Here is an 18,019-nt window from a genome sequence, read left to right on the forward strand (position 1 = left end):
GTACTTTTGAGGTGAAATTAATGTTGACAACTCAGTGTGAAATAGAATCCTTTTTTCACAAGTATTAGCTTGACTCTCCCTTCACTTTTCCTCCCCCAAGGTTTTGATAAGCCTGATGATACGGAGACTAAGAAGGACCTTGAAGAAGGAAAAAGCAGGAGTAAGTTTCAGTTGGTCTTCCTGCGTGATTAAATCCAGAGATCTCAGTGTCAACTCCTGTGTAGTGCAAAAGCACCCAGGCCTTCTTAGATAATTACTTCAAGTTTAGGCGTTGGTACTTTTGAGGTGAAATTAATATTGCCACGTCAATGTGGAATAAGAATGCATTTTTTTTTTTGGCAAGTAATAGCTTGACTCTCTGTTCACTTTTCATCTCCCAAGGTTTTGATAAGCCTGATGATATGGAGACTAAGAAAGACCTTGAAGAAGGAAAAAGCAGGAGTAAGTTTCACTTTGTCTTCCTCCATGATTAAATATCCAGATCTCACTGTCAACCCCTGTGCAGTGTAAAAGCACCCAAGCTTGCTTAGATACTTGCTTCAAGGTTAGGCTTTAGTACTTTTGAGGTGAAATTAATGTTGACAACTCAGTGTGAAATAGAATCCTTTTTTCACAAGTATTAGCTTGACTCTCCCTTCACTTTTCCTCCCCCAAGGTTTTGATAAGCCTGATGATACGGAGACTAAGAAGGACCTTGAAGAAGGAAAAAGCAGGAGTAAGTTTCAGTTGGTCTTCCTGCGTGATTAAATCCAGAGATCTCAGTGTCAACCCCTGTGTAGTGCAAAAGCACCCAGGCCTTCTTAGATAATTACTTCAAGTTTAGCGTTGGTACTTTTGAGGTGAAATTAATATTGCCACGTCAATGTGGAATAAGAATGCATTTTTTTTTTTGGCAAGTAATAGCTTGACTCTCTGTTCACTTTTCATCTCCCAAGGTTTTGATAAGCCCGATGATACAGAGACTAAGAAAGACCTTGAAGAAGGAAAAAGCAGGAGTAAGTTTCACTTTGTCTTCCTATGCGATTAAATCCCCAAATCTTACTGTCAACCCTCTGTGGTACGAAAGCACCCATAGTTACTTATATACTTGTTTTACGATTAGGGCTTGGTACTTTTGAGGTGAAATTAATATTGCCAAGTCAGTGTGAAATAAGAATGCTTTTTTTCACAAGTATTAGCTTGATTCTCCCTTTACTTTTCATCTCCCAAGGTTTTGATAAGCCTGATGATACAGAGACTAAGACTGACCTTGAAGAAGGAGAAAGCAGAAATAAGTTTCACTTGGTATTCCTGTGTGATTAAATCCAGAGATCTCAGTGTCAACCCCTTTGTAATGCAAAATGACCCAGGCCTTCTTAGATAATTTTTTCAAGTTTAGGCATTGGTACTTTTGAGGTGAAATTCAGGTTGCCAAGTCTGTGTGGAATAAAAATGCTTGTTTTCACAAGTATTAGCTTCACTCTCCCTTCACTTTTCATCTCCCAAGGTTTTGATAAGCCCGATGATACAGAGACTAAGAAAGACCTTAAAGAAGGAAAAAGCAGAAGTAAGTTTCACTTGGTCTTCCTGCCTGATTAAATCCCCAGATCTCACTGTCAACCCTTGTCTTCTGCAAAAGCACCCAGGCCTTCTTAGATAATTGCTTCAAAGTTATGCCTTGGTACCTTTGAGGTGAAATTCATGTTGCCAAGTCAATTTGAAATAAGAATGCTTTTCCCCCCACAAGTATTAGCTTCACTGTCCCTTCACTTTTCATCTCCCAAGGTTTTGATAAGCCTGATGATACAGAGACTAAGAAAGACCTTGAAGAAGGAAAAAGCAGGAGTAAGTTTCACTTTGTCTTCCTCCACGATTAAATCCCCAGATCTCACTGTCAACCCGTGAGTAAAAGCACCCAGGCCTTCGTAGATAAATGTTTCAAGTTTAGGCGTTGGTACTTTTGAGGTGAAATTAATATTGCCACGTCAGTGTGGAATAAGAATGCTTTTTTTTTTTTTTTTGGCAAGTGATAACTTGACTCTCTGTTCACTTTTCATCTCCCAAGGTTTTGATAAGCCTGATGATACAGAGACTAAGAAAGACGTTAAAGAAGGAAAAAGCAGGAGTAAGTTTCACTTTGTCTTCCTATGTGATTAAATCCCCAAATCTCACTGTCAACCCCTCTGTGGGACAAAAGCACCCATAGTTACTTATATACTTATTTCACGATTAGGCCTTAGTACTTTTTTTTTTTTTATTCAAAAAGTTTTACAAGATTTTCCCCCCCTTTCCCCCCCCTCCTCTCCCCCTCCCTTCACAACCCCCGTCCGTCCCCCCGACTTCCCGGAATGAACACAAGGTATAGTTAAAACTAAAACAAACATATGCTAAAAAAATTTCATCCCAACTTAATTATACCCCTACAATCATCAATTCCTAACTTCCCCCGAAAACAATCAAAAATAATACATTTCTTGTGTAAAAAATGTAAAGTCCTTTCTATCCCTTAACATCTTGGGAGGAATCTCTTTCAAAACCTTCAGCTCCTGTTCTCCTATTTTCAAGTTTTTCTGAAAAGCAACTTGCAAAATTTGATTCCTCACTGTTCTTTTCAAAAAATAAACCACAATGTGTCTAGGAAGTTTCTTCTGCCTAGCAATCCAGGAATTAACTCTATAAATTTTGTCAATTTGATAAGCAACCTCTTGTGGATCAAGTTCAATAAGTTCAGCCAGAGCTTCTGATAAAAAATTTTTTTAAATCTTCCCCTTTCTCCTCATTCAAGCCCCTAATTCTCAGATCTCCTTCCACCATTCTATACTGCATCACCACCACTTGATCTTCATTTTTGTCCAATTTGATTTGCATTCCCCCCATTCTATTTTCTATTTGCTGATTTGACTGAGCAATTTCTTGCACCTCCTCCTCCACCACCTCCAGTCTTTTTGCCAAACCTTGAAAAGCCATCAAAATATCTTCTCTTATTTTTTTATTATTCTCTTTTATTTCTTCTCTTATTTTCTCATTATTATCCATAATCTCCTTAAACCTTTCTTCAAACACTTTCCCTTGCTCTTTAATCAAATCTTCTAAAGCTGGTTCAGAACCCCTTCTACCCCCAGTCTTAGGTGGTTTAGTAGCCATTTCAGTTTTTAAGAGTCACAAAATATAAGTCTAGAAACTTCTCTTTTCCCCTTTAAGTATAGGAGAGCTCACTTCACTTCATTAGAATCCACACATAACATTTCTTATCTTCTTAGTTACACAGGCTGTTTAAAATTCCATTCTTTACTTTCACTCTCTTTCAGGTGCCATCTTAAAGAGTCAGTTGAAACAAAGAAAAAAAAAGTTTCTCTTTTTAAAAGGGTAGAAGTCAGGAAATCAAAAATACTTGCAATCCAATAGTTGTTCACTCGTGCTCATTCCGCCTGCTTATAGAAATCCATAAAGATAAGACAATTAGCAGAGATGGACACTTTCTTCTTTTCCTGCTTTTGCAGAAGCGCACTGAAGTCAGGAGCTTATGGCAGGATGATTTATGGGACTCGACCCTCAGGGCTCTGTTTAATAAAAAACAAAGCCCCTGGGGAGATCTACCACCACACCCCCGCAGCTCTTATCTTTTCCCTTTCATCCAGGGAAAGAGATTAAAGCTGGCTTTTCCTGGCTTTTACGATGTTCAGTACCGAGCCCCTTAATTAGGAACTCAGCGAAGAAGGTGGCGCCACCGGAAGTTCTCGGCCCTCTCAGGCCTTAGTACTTTTGAGGTGAAATTAATGTTGTCAAGTCAGTGTGAAATAAAAATGCTTTTTTTCACAAGTGTTAGCTTGACTCTCCCTTCACTTTTCATCTCCCAAGGTTTTCATAAGCCTGATGATACAGAGACTAAGAAAGAAGGAGAAAGCAGAAGTAAGTTTCACTTTGTCTTCCTGCTTGATTAAATCCAGAGATCTCAATGTCAACCCCTGGGTAGTGCAAAAGGACCCAGGCCTTCTTAGATAATTGTTTCAAGTTTAGGCATTGGTACTTTTGAGGTGAAATTCAGGTTGCCAAGTCTGTGTGGAATAAAAATGCTTGTTTTCACAAGTATTAGCTTCACTTTCCCTTCACTTTTCATCTCCCAAGGTTTTGATAAGCCTGATGATACAGAGACTAAGAAAGACCTTGAAGAAGGAAAAAGCAGAAGTAAGTTTCAGTTGGTCTTCCTGCGTGATTAAATCCAGAGATCTCAGTGTCAGCCCCTGTGTAGTGCAAAAGCACCCAGGCCTTCTTAGATAATTGTTTCAAGTTTAGGCGTTGGTACTTTTGAGGTGAAATTAATATTGCCATCAGTGTGGAATAAGAATGTTTTTGTTGTTGTTTTTTGCAAGTAATAGCTTGACTCTCTGTTCACTTTTTATCTCCCAAGGTTTTGATAAGCCTGATGATATGGAGACTAAGAAAGACGTTAAAGAAGGAAAAAGCAGGAGTAAGTTTCACTTGGTCTTCCTGCACGATTAAATCCCCAGATCTCACTGTCAACCCTTGTCTACTGCAAAAGCACCCAGAATTGCTTAGATACTCTCTTCAAGGTTAAGCCTTGGTACTTTTAAGGTGAAATTAATGTTGCCAAGCCAATGTGAAATAAGAATGCTTTTTTTCACAAGTATTAGCTTGACTCTCCCTTCACTTTTCATCTCCTAAGGTTTTGATAAGCCTGATGATACAGAGACTAAGAAAGACCTTGAAGAAGGAAAAAGCAGGAGTAAGTTTCACTTTGTCTTCCTCCATGATTAAATATCCAGATCTCACTGTCAACCCCTGTGCAGTGTAAAAGCACCCAAGCTTGCTTAGATACTTGCTTCAAGGTTAGGCCTTGGTACTTTTGAGGTGAAATTAATATTGCCACGTCAGTGTGAAATAAGAATGCTTTTTTTCACAAGTATTAGCTTGATTCTCCCTTTACTTTTCATCTCCCAAGGTTTTGATAAGCCTGATGATACAGAGACTAAGAAAGATCTTGAAGAAGGAAAAAGCAGAAGTAAGTTTCAGTTGGTCTTCCTGCGTGATTAAATCCAGAGATCTCACTGTCAACCCTCTGTGATACAAAAGCACCCATAGTTACTTATATACTTATTTTATGATTCATCCTTGGTACTTTTGAGTTGAAATTAATGTTGCCAAGTCTGTGTGGAATAAGAATGCTTGTTTTCACAAGTATTAGCTTCACTCTCCCTTCACTTTTCATCTCCCAAGGTTTTGATAAGCCTGATGATACAGAGACTAAGAAAGAAGGAGAAAGCAGAAGTAAGTTTCACTTTGTCTTCCTGCGTGATTAAATCCAGAGATCTCAGTGTCAACCCTCTGTGGTACAAAAGCACCCATAGTTACTTATATACTTATTTTACCATTAGGCCTTGGTACTTTTGAGGTGAAATTCATGTTGCCAAATCAATATGAAATAAGAATGCTTTTTTCCCCCCACAAGTATTAGCTTGACTCTCCTTTCACTTGTCATCTCCCAAGGTTTTGATAAGCCTGATGATATGGAGACTAAGAAAGACCTTAAAGAAAGAACAAGCAGAGGTAAGTTTCACTTGGTCTTCCTGCGTGATTAAATCTCCAGATCTCACTGTCAACCCCTGTGTAGTGCAAAAGCACCCAGAATTGCTTAGATACTTTCTTCAAGGTTAGGCCTTGGTACTTTTGAGGTGAAATTAATGTTGCCAAGTCAGTGTGAAATAAGAATGCTTTTTTCGCCATCATCAAAATGTATTGCACACCAAATAGTTGATAAATATAAGCAAGATATTTATCTTGCTGAAGAAGTAGTGGAAACATAGCTTATATCATGTCTTTCTTTGTTACAATTCTAGATGCAATTATTTTGCCTTGACCAGTTCCGTGGTAGATTTTACTTGTAGTCAGGTTGTTCTAGCTTGGGAACCCCATAGCTGGGTCCTAGACTTGGTTTAACAGAATAGTCGTTGGGTTGACTTGTCATCCGATGTTCAAACCAATAATATTATGACTTCGTATGATAGTTATACGATAGTTTCGGTCATGGAACATGACTGGTCATGAAAGACAAACCCTCTGGTCCTGATGACCGACCTAAATTGGATCCATGGAACACACTGAATGCAAGTAACCCAACAGCATGGATGACTGGGGAATTCTGGGAGCTGAAGTCCACATATCTTAAAAGGTGCTAAGCTTCAGAAACATTGAACTAAATGGAGCTTCTCCACTGTTTTCTGGAATTGTAAAAAAGAGATGCTACAAGGCAATGAAAATGCTCTATAGCAGGGGTCTCCAACTTTGACAACTTTAAACTTGGGGGACTTCAATTCCCAAACCTGGCTGGGGAATTCTGGGAGTTGAAGTCCCCCAAATTTAAAGTTGTCAAGAGACCCCTACTCTATAGGCTACAAACCAATTGTCTTTAAATGTAAAGACTGGGTTTGACTCCACTAGTTGTGGCTGATTATAGGAGCCAGTGCTCATCTCCTTTTCAAGGCCATTGACCCAGGGCTGTCTGAAGTTATTTCTGTGTCATGTGGCATCAGGGAGTGATGTTACCTTCCCACTGAAGTGGTACCTCTTTATCTACTCGCATCTGCATGTTTTTGAACGTCTAAGTTGGCAGGAGCTGAGCCAAGTACGGGAGCTCACTCCATGTCTGTCGCTCAGGTCTCGAACCTGGATTGCCGGCTGTCTGGCTGACAAACCCAGAGTCTTAACCACTCTGCTGCTCCTCTAGAAAGGCTTATCATATTTCCTGAAATATAAGGAAAAGGCATGCCAGAGGTGCTTTCTCCCAATTGAATGGAGGTTTTGGAAGTGCCACATTTTTTTTAAAAAAAAAAAATCAAAATTAAGTAAAAGTCCACAGTGAGAGGCCTGGTGAATTCTGTGCCTAAAAAGTTTGAAAGAGGAAATGACAAAAAAAATAATAAAAAAGTTCAAACTCCAAGCTAAATCAGCCCCTTGGGGCCGTTTTCCTTTTGACCTGCCTCTCCTTTGTTCACAATCAAAAGAGGAGAATAAGAAAATCAATTGGGTTTTGCATCCCAGCTGCTGGCAGTATTGATCACTTCAGGTAAATCAATCTCCCCTCCTATTGCATTCTTGTCACGGGCTTCCATTCATTCAACAGCCATTAGAGAAACAAAAGGAGCATTTTCCGTATGGCTTCATCCAGGGAGAATGGCGGGGTGGGGGGGGTGGGGGGGTGGATTTGTGAAGGCTCTTGCGAAGCTGCCAATGTTCATTTGAGGAGCTGGGCTGAACCGATGTCCAATTTTGCTTGAAATGCATGAGAATTGTCATCCCTGAGTAAAGTTGTGGTATGAATAAATGCTTGAAAAATGATTTCTGCCACAGCTCCTGAAGATCAGCTGATTCAAAAAGAGGTGAAGATAGAAGGTTGGATCAAATGGGAAACCTACCACACTTATATCAAGGCATCTGGAGGTACACGCCATAACCGGTTGCACAATTTCTGAAATGCATTTGTTGATGGTAAATTTCTGCAAAAGTCATATAGGTGGGGTCTAGGACTTTTCAGCTCGAACTCTTCGCCTTGCCTGTTTCTCCTTAAGGCAGCGGTTCTCAACCTGTGGGTCGCAACCCCATTGGGGGTCAAATGACGATTTGCCAGGGGTCGCCTAAGACCATCGGAAATATGGGAAGTATATTTGCGAGTCGAAGAATCGCGGTCCAATGATTGATTCCACAAGCCAGCTGCAGGCTCTTCAAATCGCTAGCCAAATTCGGCTTCAGGCGCGATGAATTAAAAAAGAGAGAAATCTTTGCTGATTAAACATACAGATTTGGCTATGTTCCGTTTGCAACAATGAAAATACATCCTGTATATCAGATATTTACATTATGATTACAATTTATAACATTAGCAAAAGTACAGTTACTTAGGCCTATGAACGAAAATAATTTTACGGTTGAGGTTGCCACATCGTGGGGAATTGTATTAAAGGGGTCGCAGCACTATAAAGGTTGAGAACCACTGCCTTAAGGTTTTCGCCTCTGCATTATTAGCCACAAACCTTTCTCCTCAGCTGGCCCTCCCCCAGTCTTTCACCCCAGCACATCGGCCACAGCAGGAGGTTGAAGAAGTTGTAGAAAAAATGCTTTTAAAAAGCTCTGATCCCAACTGAGCCACGTCATCATCAGAGGCTTTTATTTCTACTTTTAAAAGCATATTTTTCGGCCGAAGAAAAAATACTCTTAAAAGTTAAAAAAAAAATCTCTGATGATTGCGTGGCTCAGCTGGGCCTGGAGGGGATGGTCAGGGATTTTTGCTGACAGTTCTCTGAACCACCCGCCGCCATCGCTACTGGATCGAGTGATCTGGTCCGAACCGGGAGCATTTCACCCCTGCTTAATATCCTCAGGAATGCTTCCTGTTTGACATTCCGTGTCTGCATTCCCTCCTAGGTTTCCTATTGTGGTTTGTCATCATTCTTCTCTTTGTTTTGATGACTGCCAGCTCAGTCTTCAGCAGCTGGTGGTTGAGTTTCTGGCTAAACCAAGGTTCTGGGGTAAGTAAGTGCCATTTGGCACCCAAATGTCATTCCGTTTATGTCGGGGGACTCCTACTTTGATAACTTAAAGACTTATGGACTCCAACTCCCAGAATTCCCACCCCTGTCCTCCTCTACTTGCAGAGCGTTATAAAATATCCCAGTAAAAAACCAAAGACGAACCACAAGCAATAAATCTTACTTTAAGATTCAGAGGTTCATTTCATGGGCAATTTGGAACATGAGCAGCCAACATAGCAATGCAATTTCACAACAAAACTTACATTATTAAACGATTGCAATGGGGTCCCATGACACATAGCAGGTCCTACAAGGACTGCTATCGGGCAAAGAACACCATTCCCATCTGAAGTCACATTTCTTATACCTTCTTTCTTACGGACATATGCATTCCATAGTTTCACTTCCTTGTTCTTTCTTACATTCTTACTGACCATCACTCTCTGCAAACACTCGTGTACCTCTCAAGCCTCTATCCATCGTCTACTTTCACTTCCTTGTTTCTCACCGTTTCAATGTTCTGATTCCAAATATATCTCAAAACTACATACTTTGCAAAATCACATTTCACAGCAACAGCTCAGCAGGATTACAAATAGTTCAGCTGTTTCAACTCCTACCCTCAAAACGACGCTATAGAGCACTGCACACCAGAACACAAGGACAGTTTTTTCCCAAACACCATCACTCTGCTAAACAAATAATTCCCTCAACATTGTCAAACTATTTACTAAGTCTGCACTACTATTAATCTTCTCATCATTCCCATCACCCATCTCCTTCCACTTAAGGCTGTATGACTGTAACATTGCCGCTTGTATCCTTACAATTTATTTTGATATTGATTAAGTGTTGTACCTTATGATTCTTGATGAACGTATCTTTTCTTTTGTACACTGCATCAAGACAAATTTCTTGTGTGCCCAATCACATTTGGCTAATAAAAAATTCTATTCTATTCTATTCTATTCTATTCTATTCTATTCTATTCTATTCTATTCTATTCTATTCTATTCTATTCTATTCTATTCTGATACACTTTGAAATCTTTCTATCTAAACTTTAGTAGATAGCCTTTTTTAGGGCCTGCTATCCTTCTGAGACCTATGGACTCTGGTAGTCCAATAGGCTATTTGTCCATTTTTCACGAAAGCTTGGGCTGGGAAAAAAAAAAAAGGAAAGGAAAGTAAGACTTCATGAAGTTTTATTTGGACAACATTCCCTTTCCACAAACTTTCCTCTACCTCTATTTTTTTTTTTTTTTTTTGGACGAAGACCCAGAGGCAAGGACACGGCCAAGAAGAGACAATATGCAACTTTTAAAATTAAGTTTTTCCCCCTCTCTCTTGAGACAAGGTTAATGTCGGTTTTCTAATGCATGGCATTTTCCCAAGCATTAATGACATTCATTAATTGCATTTCCAAATCCAAGGGCAACCTTGCCAGCACATCGGGGATTAACCCTTGGACCCCCGAAAGGTTTGCCTCCTGACAGAGAAAGGGTTATCTGTGGCATGCAACTTGCTGTCTGCCAACTTCAGAAAGGGAAAGGGAAGCTATAATTATGATATACCAGTAGTCCTCAACTTACAGTCGTCTGCTTAGCAAGCCTTCGAACTTACAGTGGCACTGAAAGAAGCTACATGTCAAGGTTCCAATTAACACCCCCAACAAAATCAAACTCCGAGGGTTGAATTTCCTCAAAGCTAATTTTTATTAGAGATGTCGTATTGGCACATCTGGGAAAACCCGAATCTGAGAGCTTCCGGGTTTTCCTCACCCAAAAGAGGTTCAGGTTCTTGTCCATCACCCACATGTCCATCACAGACACCAATCAGGTACCCTCTGGAACAGAAGCTACCTCCCCAGTCTTCTCAGCACAGCTGCAGGGCAACCCGGCCTTGACTTTCTGGAAAGAATGTTATTTTGACTACATATCTTTACTCCATACAATCCCCCCTCCTGTTTTCCCACAGTAGAATTTGTGGCAAGCCTGAAAGGAAAATATGGCTTCCAGGTCTGACACTACAGCTGGGTCCTTGCACTTATGACTGTTGCAGCATCCTTTGATCACCTGACCAAAACTTTGGCACTTGGCAACTGGCATGTATTTACGATGGTTGCAGCACCACACCAGGGTCATGTGGTCAGCCTTTGCAACATTCCCAGCCAGCTTCGAACAATAGAAGTCAATGTGGGAAGCCAGTTTTGTAATCTGTTTACACAAACGCGCACACACATATATGTAAATAAATAAGGTTGCACATAAGAAGGTTGATATATATATACCTCAACCTTCTTAATTTCCCATGTCCCATTAAAATTCGCTTAACACCTGCCTGATTCACTTAACACAGGGGTGTCAAACTCAAGGTCCAAGGGCCACATCCAGCCTGCAATAGGGTTGGATCTGAACCGCGGGGCCATCCTGGTCTACCCAGTGCGAAGAGGAAATGTGCCAGCAGTTTGGGGGAGTGGCATCAAGCTGGCCATGCCCACCCAGTTGGTCACGCCCACCCAGTCAGCCATGCCTCCCTCCTGAGGTCAGCCACAGCCCTGATGTGGCCCTCAATGAAATTGAGCCCTGACTTAACAACTGCAATGATTTTGTCGTGTCCCACTCCTCCGCTGACGGCTGGGTCAGGGAAATCCGAATCAGGCTTGCCTCTGCAGCTCTGCCCAAAGTCCTAGCAAAGTCCTCAGAGCAGGCAGGAGACCAGTAAGTGACTTCAGCAAGATAAGTTCGACTTTTGCCTGACTCAGAGACTGCCAGAAAGTAGATCCTTTATATAGGCCATGGGGTGTGGCTCCATGACTCAGCACTCATTAAGGCCTGCCCCTCCCTTCCTTCTGTTGCCTCCGCCTCTCCAATCTTCTGATGCGAGGGTCACTCCAATCAGCTGTTGTTGGGAGTAAACCCTCCTCAGGCTCACCTGCTGTGGAGGAGGGGGAGGGGTCTAGCTGCTCCGTTTGCCTGGGCATGGAACCAGAGCTGGGGGCTGGAGGTATTTCCTCCTCTTCAGCCTGTCTGGGCATGGAGCCAGGGCTGGGGCAGGGAGATGCTCCTTCTTCTGCAGTTTGTGTGGGCATGGAGCCAGGACTTGGGCCGGGAGGCATACATTCCTCAGTATTCGGGAGCAGGTAAGAAGGCCCCGGCTGCTCTGAGGGCGGGCAAGACACAACAGATTTGCTTAGCCATGACAAAACAGTTGTAAAACTCACTTAACAACCAGCTTGCCTAGCAACAGGAATTCTGTTCCCAATTGTGGTCTTAAGTCAAGGACATTTTTCAGCAAAAGTTGGCTAGGGCCAGGTTATATTAGCAGAGCAGTCCCCAATCTTTGCTGCTTTCTTGAGTGGAGATGCACATAGCCTGGTTCTGAATAGGCCACTGCCTGGTCGTGCAGCCCAGGGGTTAGTGCTCCCTGTATTAGCAGATTCCTATGAAATCATCACTTCACAACTCTTCCACAAACTCTGACAGTAGCTCTTGGCAAACAGTTCCCATTTTTATTATTATTTTTTCAATGAAAGGATAAATATGTAGTAATTATTTAATGGCCACATGGTGCTTTGAATCCAAAAGTGGGCAGCCTGTTTGAATGAAGACTAGATATCCAATGACTGACACCTCATTTGAGGCTCGCCACCATCAGATCCCAAAGCCAAAGTCACACTATTAACGAGCAGTATGCGATTGCATATCTCACACAATTTCTCTTTTCTCATGGCAGCCTCAGTTTAGACTTAATTCCATACATTTTTGTTTTGGAAATCTGTCTTGACCGAGATGTATAACTGATCTTCCTTTTTTCCCCCATCCCCTATTTAAGAAAAGAGGAAAATCTTCTCTTCTTTTTTGCTTCGAATATGTTCTTTAGACCTGTAACCTTCCTCGAAACACAACCTGCAACGAGGGCAGCATCACCAACAATCCCAAGCTTCACTTCTACCAGCTGGTCTTCGGGATGGGTGTGATTGCCATGATTATCCTGAGTTTCATCAAAGGTTATGGTTTCACTAAGTTGACCTTACAAGCTGCCTCCAACCTCCATAACACCATGTTTTACAAGGTATCATTAAACTTTGGTTAACCGTCATTGTGGTTCCATATATATATATATATATTGACAGGGAGAATGAAGCAAAGTTAATTTTATAAACCTAATTCGGTGTGTGTGTGTGTCAGAAAATCATCCAATGCCCATCAGGCATGAACAACCGGACCCACGCTTGTAGAGTGCAAGCAAACTACTTTATTGTTCTACACCTGTTCTACAGGAATCTGCCCCTTGGTAGCTTTTGCCTGGGAAAGACCAGATAAGGCTCAAAGACAAGGAGGCGGAGGAGAGAACCTGCCGTCTTGTGTTTACGTAACAGTTCCAGATATTGTCCCTCTTGAACCCCCCTTCCCAACCGGATCAATTCCTCTCCAACAGGGCTTCAGCAATTATTCAATAAACTGTGCCTCAATATTTTGTGTGCACTTAAGTCAGAGTCCAGCATGGCCCATCAGAGACTTTGTGTCTTGTCCAGAAGATGGAATGGAGGATTGCTTATTCCAAAATGGGTTACTAGTGAGGATGCAACAGGCCTTCTTGATCATGGCTGTCATTTATAGAACAATCTGTCCTTGCAAATGACGATGGCCCTTACTCTACAGGTCTTCTGAACATAGCCCATTTGCCAGGGATAATTGAATAGCCCTTTCTGTAAAAGTTTCTCTTTGACTTTTTTATACCTTTCTAAGAATCTGCTATGATTGGCTCAGATTGTAAATATTAATGGTAGATAGATAGATAGATAGATAGATAGATAGATAGATAGATAAATAGATAGAACGGAAGGAAGGAAGGAAGGAAGGAAGGAAGGAAGGAAGGAAGGAAGGAAGGATAGACAGATAGATGATAGATACATAGATAGATAGATAGATACATAATTAGACAGAGAGAAAGACAGACATATGATTGATGATAGATAGATACATAAATAGATACATAGATAGATAAATAGAAGACAGATGATAGAAAGATAGATGATAGATAGATAGATAGATAGATAGATAGATAGACAGATATATGATAGACAGACAGATGATAGATAGATACATAGATACATATAGACATAGATAAATAGACAGAAGAAAGACAGACAGATGATAGACAGACAGATGATAGATAGATAGATAGATAGATAGATAGATAGATAGATAGATAGATAGATAGATAGACAGACAAATATAAGATGGATGGATGGATGGAGGATGGGATAGGATAGGATAGGATAGGATAGGATAGGATAGGATAGGATAGGATAGATAGGTAGGAAGGTAGGTAGGTAGGTAGGTAGGTAGGTAGATAGATAGATAGATAGATAGATAGATAGATAGATAGATAGATAGATAGATAGATAGATAGATAGATAGATAGGATAGATAAACAACAGACAGATAGACAGACAGACAGACATGGAATACAGTATAGACAAGGAGATCTGGATTTTTCCTCAAGGCCAAAAGAGCATTTCTATAGAAATCTCTCATGTCCATTAATCAAATTTTAAAAACTAAAATAAAACTAAAGCTTAGAAAAGACTATAACTTTTCGATGAATTTCAGAGATGCAGGAAATAAAGTTTCAGGAAAGGTTTGTGGCCTGAATCCGCTTACAGCTAACAATCTGGTGCTGGAAAGTAGTTTTCTTCTAACTCAATTAAATTCTCTGTTGGACGTTGCTCTCCAGCAAAGGATCTGGTTGGAATGTTCGGCTCAAATTATGGCTGGTTTTGCAGACTGAGTTGATAGAGCTCGGCCATCTGTTAAATGCCTTCCCCCTTTCTAGCTACATAAACTTCATCTCCCAGAATTTCCCAACCCACTTAAATATAAGTAAGAAATTTGGGAATTGAAGTCCTCTAAACCAGGGGTGGGTTTCCCTTACTTTTGCTACTGGTTTGCTCGCATATGCGCACTCACTTCGCTCGCAAGCGCACCACATCTGTACATGTGCAAAGGGTATTTGATGATGTCCAGGCAGGAAGTGCAGAGCCTCTCGCCGCTACTGCTACCGGATTGGCCATACCGGGCCGAACTGGTAGCAACCCACCACTGCCCTAACCTAGAGGTCACCTTGGCCAAGGAAGACTAGCATAAATCGGTGGAGAGCAGATGAACTATAGTGCCATATTTTATGAGAATCCAACAATGTTGTTCTACTATTTTGCACTTACCTAAAACACATATTACGATTCTACCAAAAAAAATCCCATTTCTAGCAGAAGGCTTTAATTTCTAGGTGCTGCAGTTCTAGGGGCCCATTCTTATTGATTACGAACTTTTTCTCCAAACACACTGTCAGGGTTCCAAGGAACACCTCCAATGAAATAAAGCTCTGAGGCTTGTGGTTCCTCAAAGTTCCAATTTATTAGAAATGTCATGTTGGCACAGCTGGGAAAACCCAAAACTGAAAGCTTCCAAGTTTTCCACACCCAGTTGACAGTTCACAGCCCTGCCCCACACCCACAAGTTCATCACCTTGTCCAATCAACTCTTCACACTCAATTGGATAAAATCTTCAAGCAGTCTCCATCAGACGCTGGATGTCCTTGAATATGGAATGTTGTTATGACTAACTTTCTACCATTCCAACAACAACCCCCCTCCCAACTTCCCCAGCTAAAATATGTGGCAGTTAAGAAGCAGAAAGAAAATTTCCTTCCAAAACTGACACACATCTTATTAGAAACGAATCCAACCACTCCCTCTTCTTTGCTCCTTCATAAAACAGCCTTTAAAATCTCTTCTAGTCATTAGGCAAAGGGACATGGTACCTTTTGTAGGGACGCGGTGGGTCAGCGGCCAAGACGCTAAGCTTGTCGATCGAAAGGTCGGTAGTTCAGAGGTTCGAATCCCTAGTGCCGTGTAACGGGGTGAGCTCCTGTTCCTTGTCTCAGCTTCTGCCAACCTAGCAGTTTGAAAGCACGTAAAAAATGCAAGTAGAAAAATAGGAACCACCTTGGTGGGAAGGTAACAGCGTTCCGTGCGCCTTTGGCATTGAGTCATGCCAGCCACATGACCACAGAGATGACTTTGGAGAGCGCTGGCTCTTCGGCTTTGAAACGGAGATGAGCACCACCCTTTAGAGTCGGGAACAACTAGCACATATGTGCGAGGGGAACCTTTACCTTTACCTTAGTCATTAGGGGGGAAAAAACGAGAAGTTCCTGCTTTGCATTGATGCTGAACCTTAGGTGAAACTGGCCTATTTCTGCCATCCAAAAACTGAGAGCAACAAAAGGCTTATCTATCATCTCATGGCATTGTTATTGCCGTTCTACCTTGTTTGTTGCATATTGTAGTGCTCTCTTCTCCCTCCCCGCAAACACCTACCCCACTTATCTACAGATCTTGAAGAGTCCAATGAATTTCTTTGATACCAATCCCACCGGCAGAATCATAAATCGTTTCTCTAAGGATATGGACGAAGTGGACACGCGATTGCCGTTTTACCTTGAGAGCTTCCTGCTGCAGTTTTTCGGACTCCTGGCCATCTTTATAATCGTCACCATTGTCTTTCCTTACCTCCTCATCAGCATGGCTGCCCTAACGATCATTTTCATTCTGCTCTTCCAGTAAGTGGGATGCTCTGCACGGGCGTGGCCAGTACATTTTTATAAATAGATGATTGACAGTAGCAGCACTTAGATCAGCAGTTCTCAACCTGTGGGTCGCGACCCCGTTGGGGGTCGAATGACGATTTGCCAGGGGTCGCCTAAGACCATCGGAAATATGGGAAGTATACTTGCGAGTCGAAGAATCGCACTCCAATGGTTGACTCCACAAGCCAGTTTCAGGCTCTTCAAATTGCTAGCCGAATTCGGCTTCAGGTGCAATGAATTAAAAAAGAGAGAAATCTTTGCTCTGATGTCTCCCTCTCAAGCCAGCTGCAGTCACTCCCAATCGCTAGCCTAATCTGGCTTCAGGCGCAATAAACTTAATAGGGGAGGAGTCTCCACTTTAATGCCTCCGTTGCAAGCAGTTCAGATCGCTAGCCAATACAGCTTCAGGCGCGATAAATTCAAAATGAAAATAATTTTACGGCTGGGGTCACCACATCATGGGGAATTGTATTAAAGGGGTCGCAGCACTATAAAGGTTGAGAACCACTGACTTAGATGTATACACCAATTTTACAGTGCTTTACACTGTATACAGCATGCCCATCCACCACGTGTGGCAGTCCTGAAGGTCCAAAATAAAAGATGGCCTCCCCCAGGGCTGACACAGCCCCTCTCTAACTGGTTTACAGATTGCCGTGAGCAATCTGGGTCCTCCTTTTACCGACCTCGGAAGGATGAAAGGCTGAGTCAACCTTGAGCCTAGTGAGATTTGAACTGCCAAATTGCAGGCAGACGGCAGTCAGCAGAAGCAGCACTCTAACCACTGCACTGCCGCGGCTCATATGATCATATGACAGATGATAGATAGAGAGGATAGATAGATAGATAGATAGGTAGATAGATAGATAGATAGATAGCAGACAGACGATGGATGGATGGATGGATGGATGGACGGACGGACGGACGGACGGACGGACGGACATACAGACATAATGGGACATATGATTGTGCACAACATACCTGCATTCTGTCACAGCATTTTTCAGAACACCATCCAAGACCTCAAACGAATTGAGAACCTCAGTAGATCTCTGTGGCTCTGCTTGATCACTTCTTCAATCCACGGTCTTAGTACGATTCGTGCCTTCAACAAGACAGAGGACTACATAAAACAGTAAGTGTCCTGCCTGGGCCCAAATCATGCTTTTGTTGTTGTTGTTGTTGTTGTTGTTGTTTCTTCTTTTTTTTCACTACCCATCTCTCCACTCTTAAGTACGGCTGTTTTACTATTTTCCACCTGAGCACCGATCTTGTGCCTGCCGCGAAATTGATGAAGCCACTCTGCTATTGTGCTACCTAAGTGGGAGACATCCAGGGGTTTTCCATTTGCAGAAAATGCTGAGCGGCGGGGAAGCTCTCTGATTGCCCTATGGATTCTTAGGATTGTCTCTAAGTGCAGCCGTATACGACCCCCATGAGAGCACTTTATATTCCTTTGCAGTCATTAAACTATTCTTAAGATCTGGTTTCTAAAGCAACGGAATTCAACTTTTGAGACTTCTGCCCGTTTCTGGCAGAATCTGAGGCTCACTGAAAAAGCCTCTAACCAGTAACTCAGTGGGAGGGTAGGGTGCCTTTTCTGAGCCAACTAGAATGGAGGGCTTTAGGGGTTGTCTTGAAGCAACCTATTGCTTCCTCTAGGGTCATCCAACCATTGTTGGCCCAAAATAACAGTAATGTGGATAAGCTTCATAGCACTTTAGTGATAGATCGGCGGGGGGAAATGGCTTTAGCCCTCTTTCTCTAAGAGGGCTGTAATGGTACATGGGAATGGCCTTGAAGACAGGAGGAACAGTCTGAAAATGGTCAGATAAGCAGCA

The 18,019-nt window shown here is 41.9% G+C and overlaps 1 protein-coding gene across 1 annotated transcript in view; it reads left to right on the forward strand.

Moving 5' to 3' along the window:
- Positions 1 to 18,019, forward strand: part of LOC131184281 (ATP-binding cassette sub-family C member 12-like) — an 84,469-nt gene that overhangs the window by 43,762 nt on the left and 22,688 nt on the right. Inside the window, exons 20-36 of the mRNA XM_058155403.1 lie at positions 101 to 160; positions 382 to 441; positions 656 to 715; positions 936 to 995; positions 1,487 to 1,546; positions 2,045 to 2,104; positions 3,838 to 3,888; positions 4,105 to 4,164; positions 4,388 to 4,447; positions 4,940 to 4,999; positions 5,215 to 5,265; positions 5,485 to 5,544; positions 7,345 to 7,434; positions 8,416 to 8,519; positions 12,404 to 12,595; positions 15,925 to 16,151; positions 17,176 to 17,313. Of these exons, the coding sequence (XP_058011386.1) occupies positions 101 to 160; positions 382 to 441; positions 656 to 715; positions 936 to 995; positions 1,487 to 1,546; positions 2,045 to 2,104; positions 3,838 to 3,888; positions 4,105 to 4,164; positions 4,388 to 4,447; positions 4,940 to 4,999; positions 5,215 to 5,265; positions 5,485 to 5,544; positions 7,345 to 7,434; positions 8,416 to 8,519; positions 12,404 to 12,595; positions 15,925 to 16,151; positions 17,176 to 17,313 (1,453 nt within the window). The remainder of the gene's footprint in view (positions 1 to 100; positions 161 to 381; positions 442 to 655; positions 716 to 935; positions 996 to 1,486; positions 1,547 to 2,044; positions 2,105 to 3,837; positions 3,889 to 4,104; positions 4,165 to 4,387; positions 4,448 to 4,939; positions 5,000 to 5,214; positions 5,266 to 5,484; positions 5,545 to 7,344; positions 7,435 to 8,415; positions 8,520 to 12,403; positions 12,596 to 15,924; positions 16,152 to 17,175; positions 17,314 to 18,019) is intronic.

Source organism: Ahaetulla prasina, chromosome 12 (assembly GCF_028640845.1).
Source record: "Ahaetulla prasina isolate Xishuangbanna chromosome 12, ASM2864084v1, whole genome shotgun sequence".
Classification (NCBI taxonomy): Eukaryota; Metazoa; Chordata; class Lepidosauria; order Squamata; family Colubridae; genus Ahaetulla; species Ahaetulla prasina.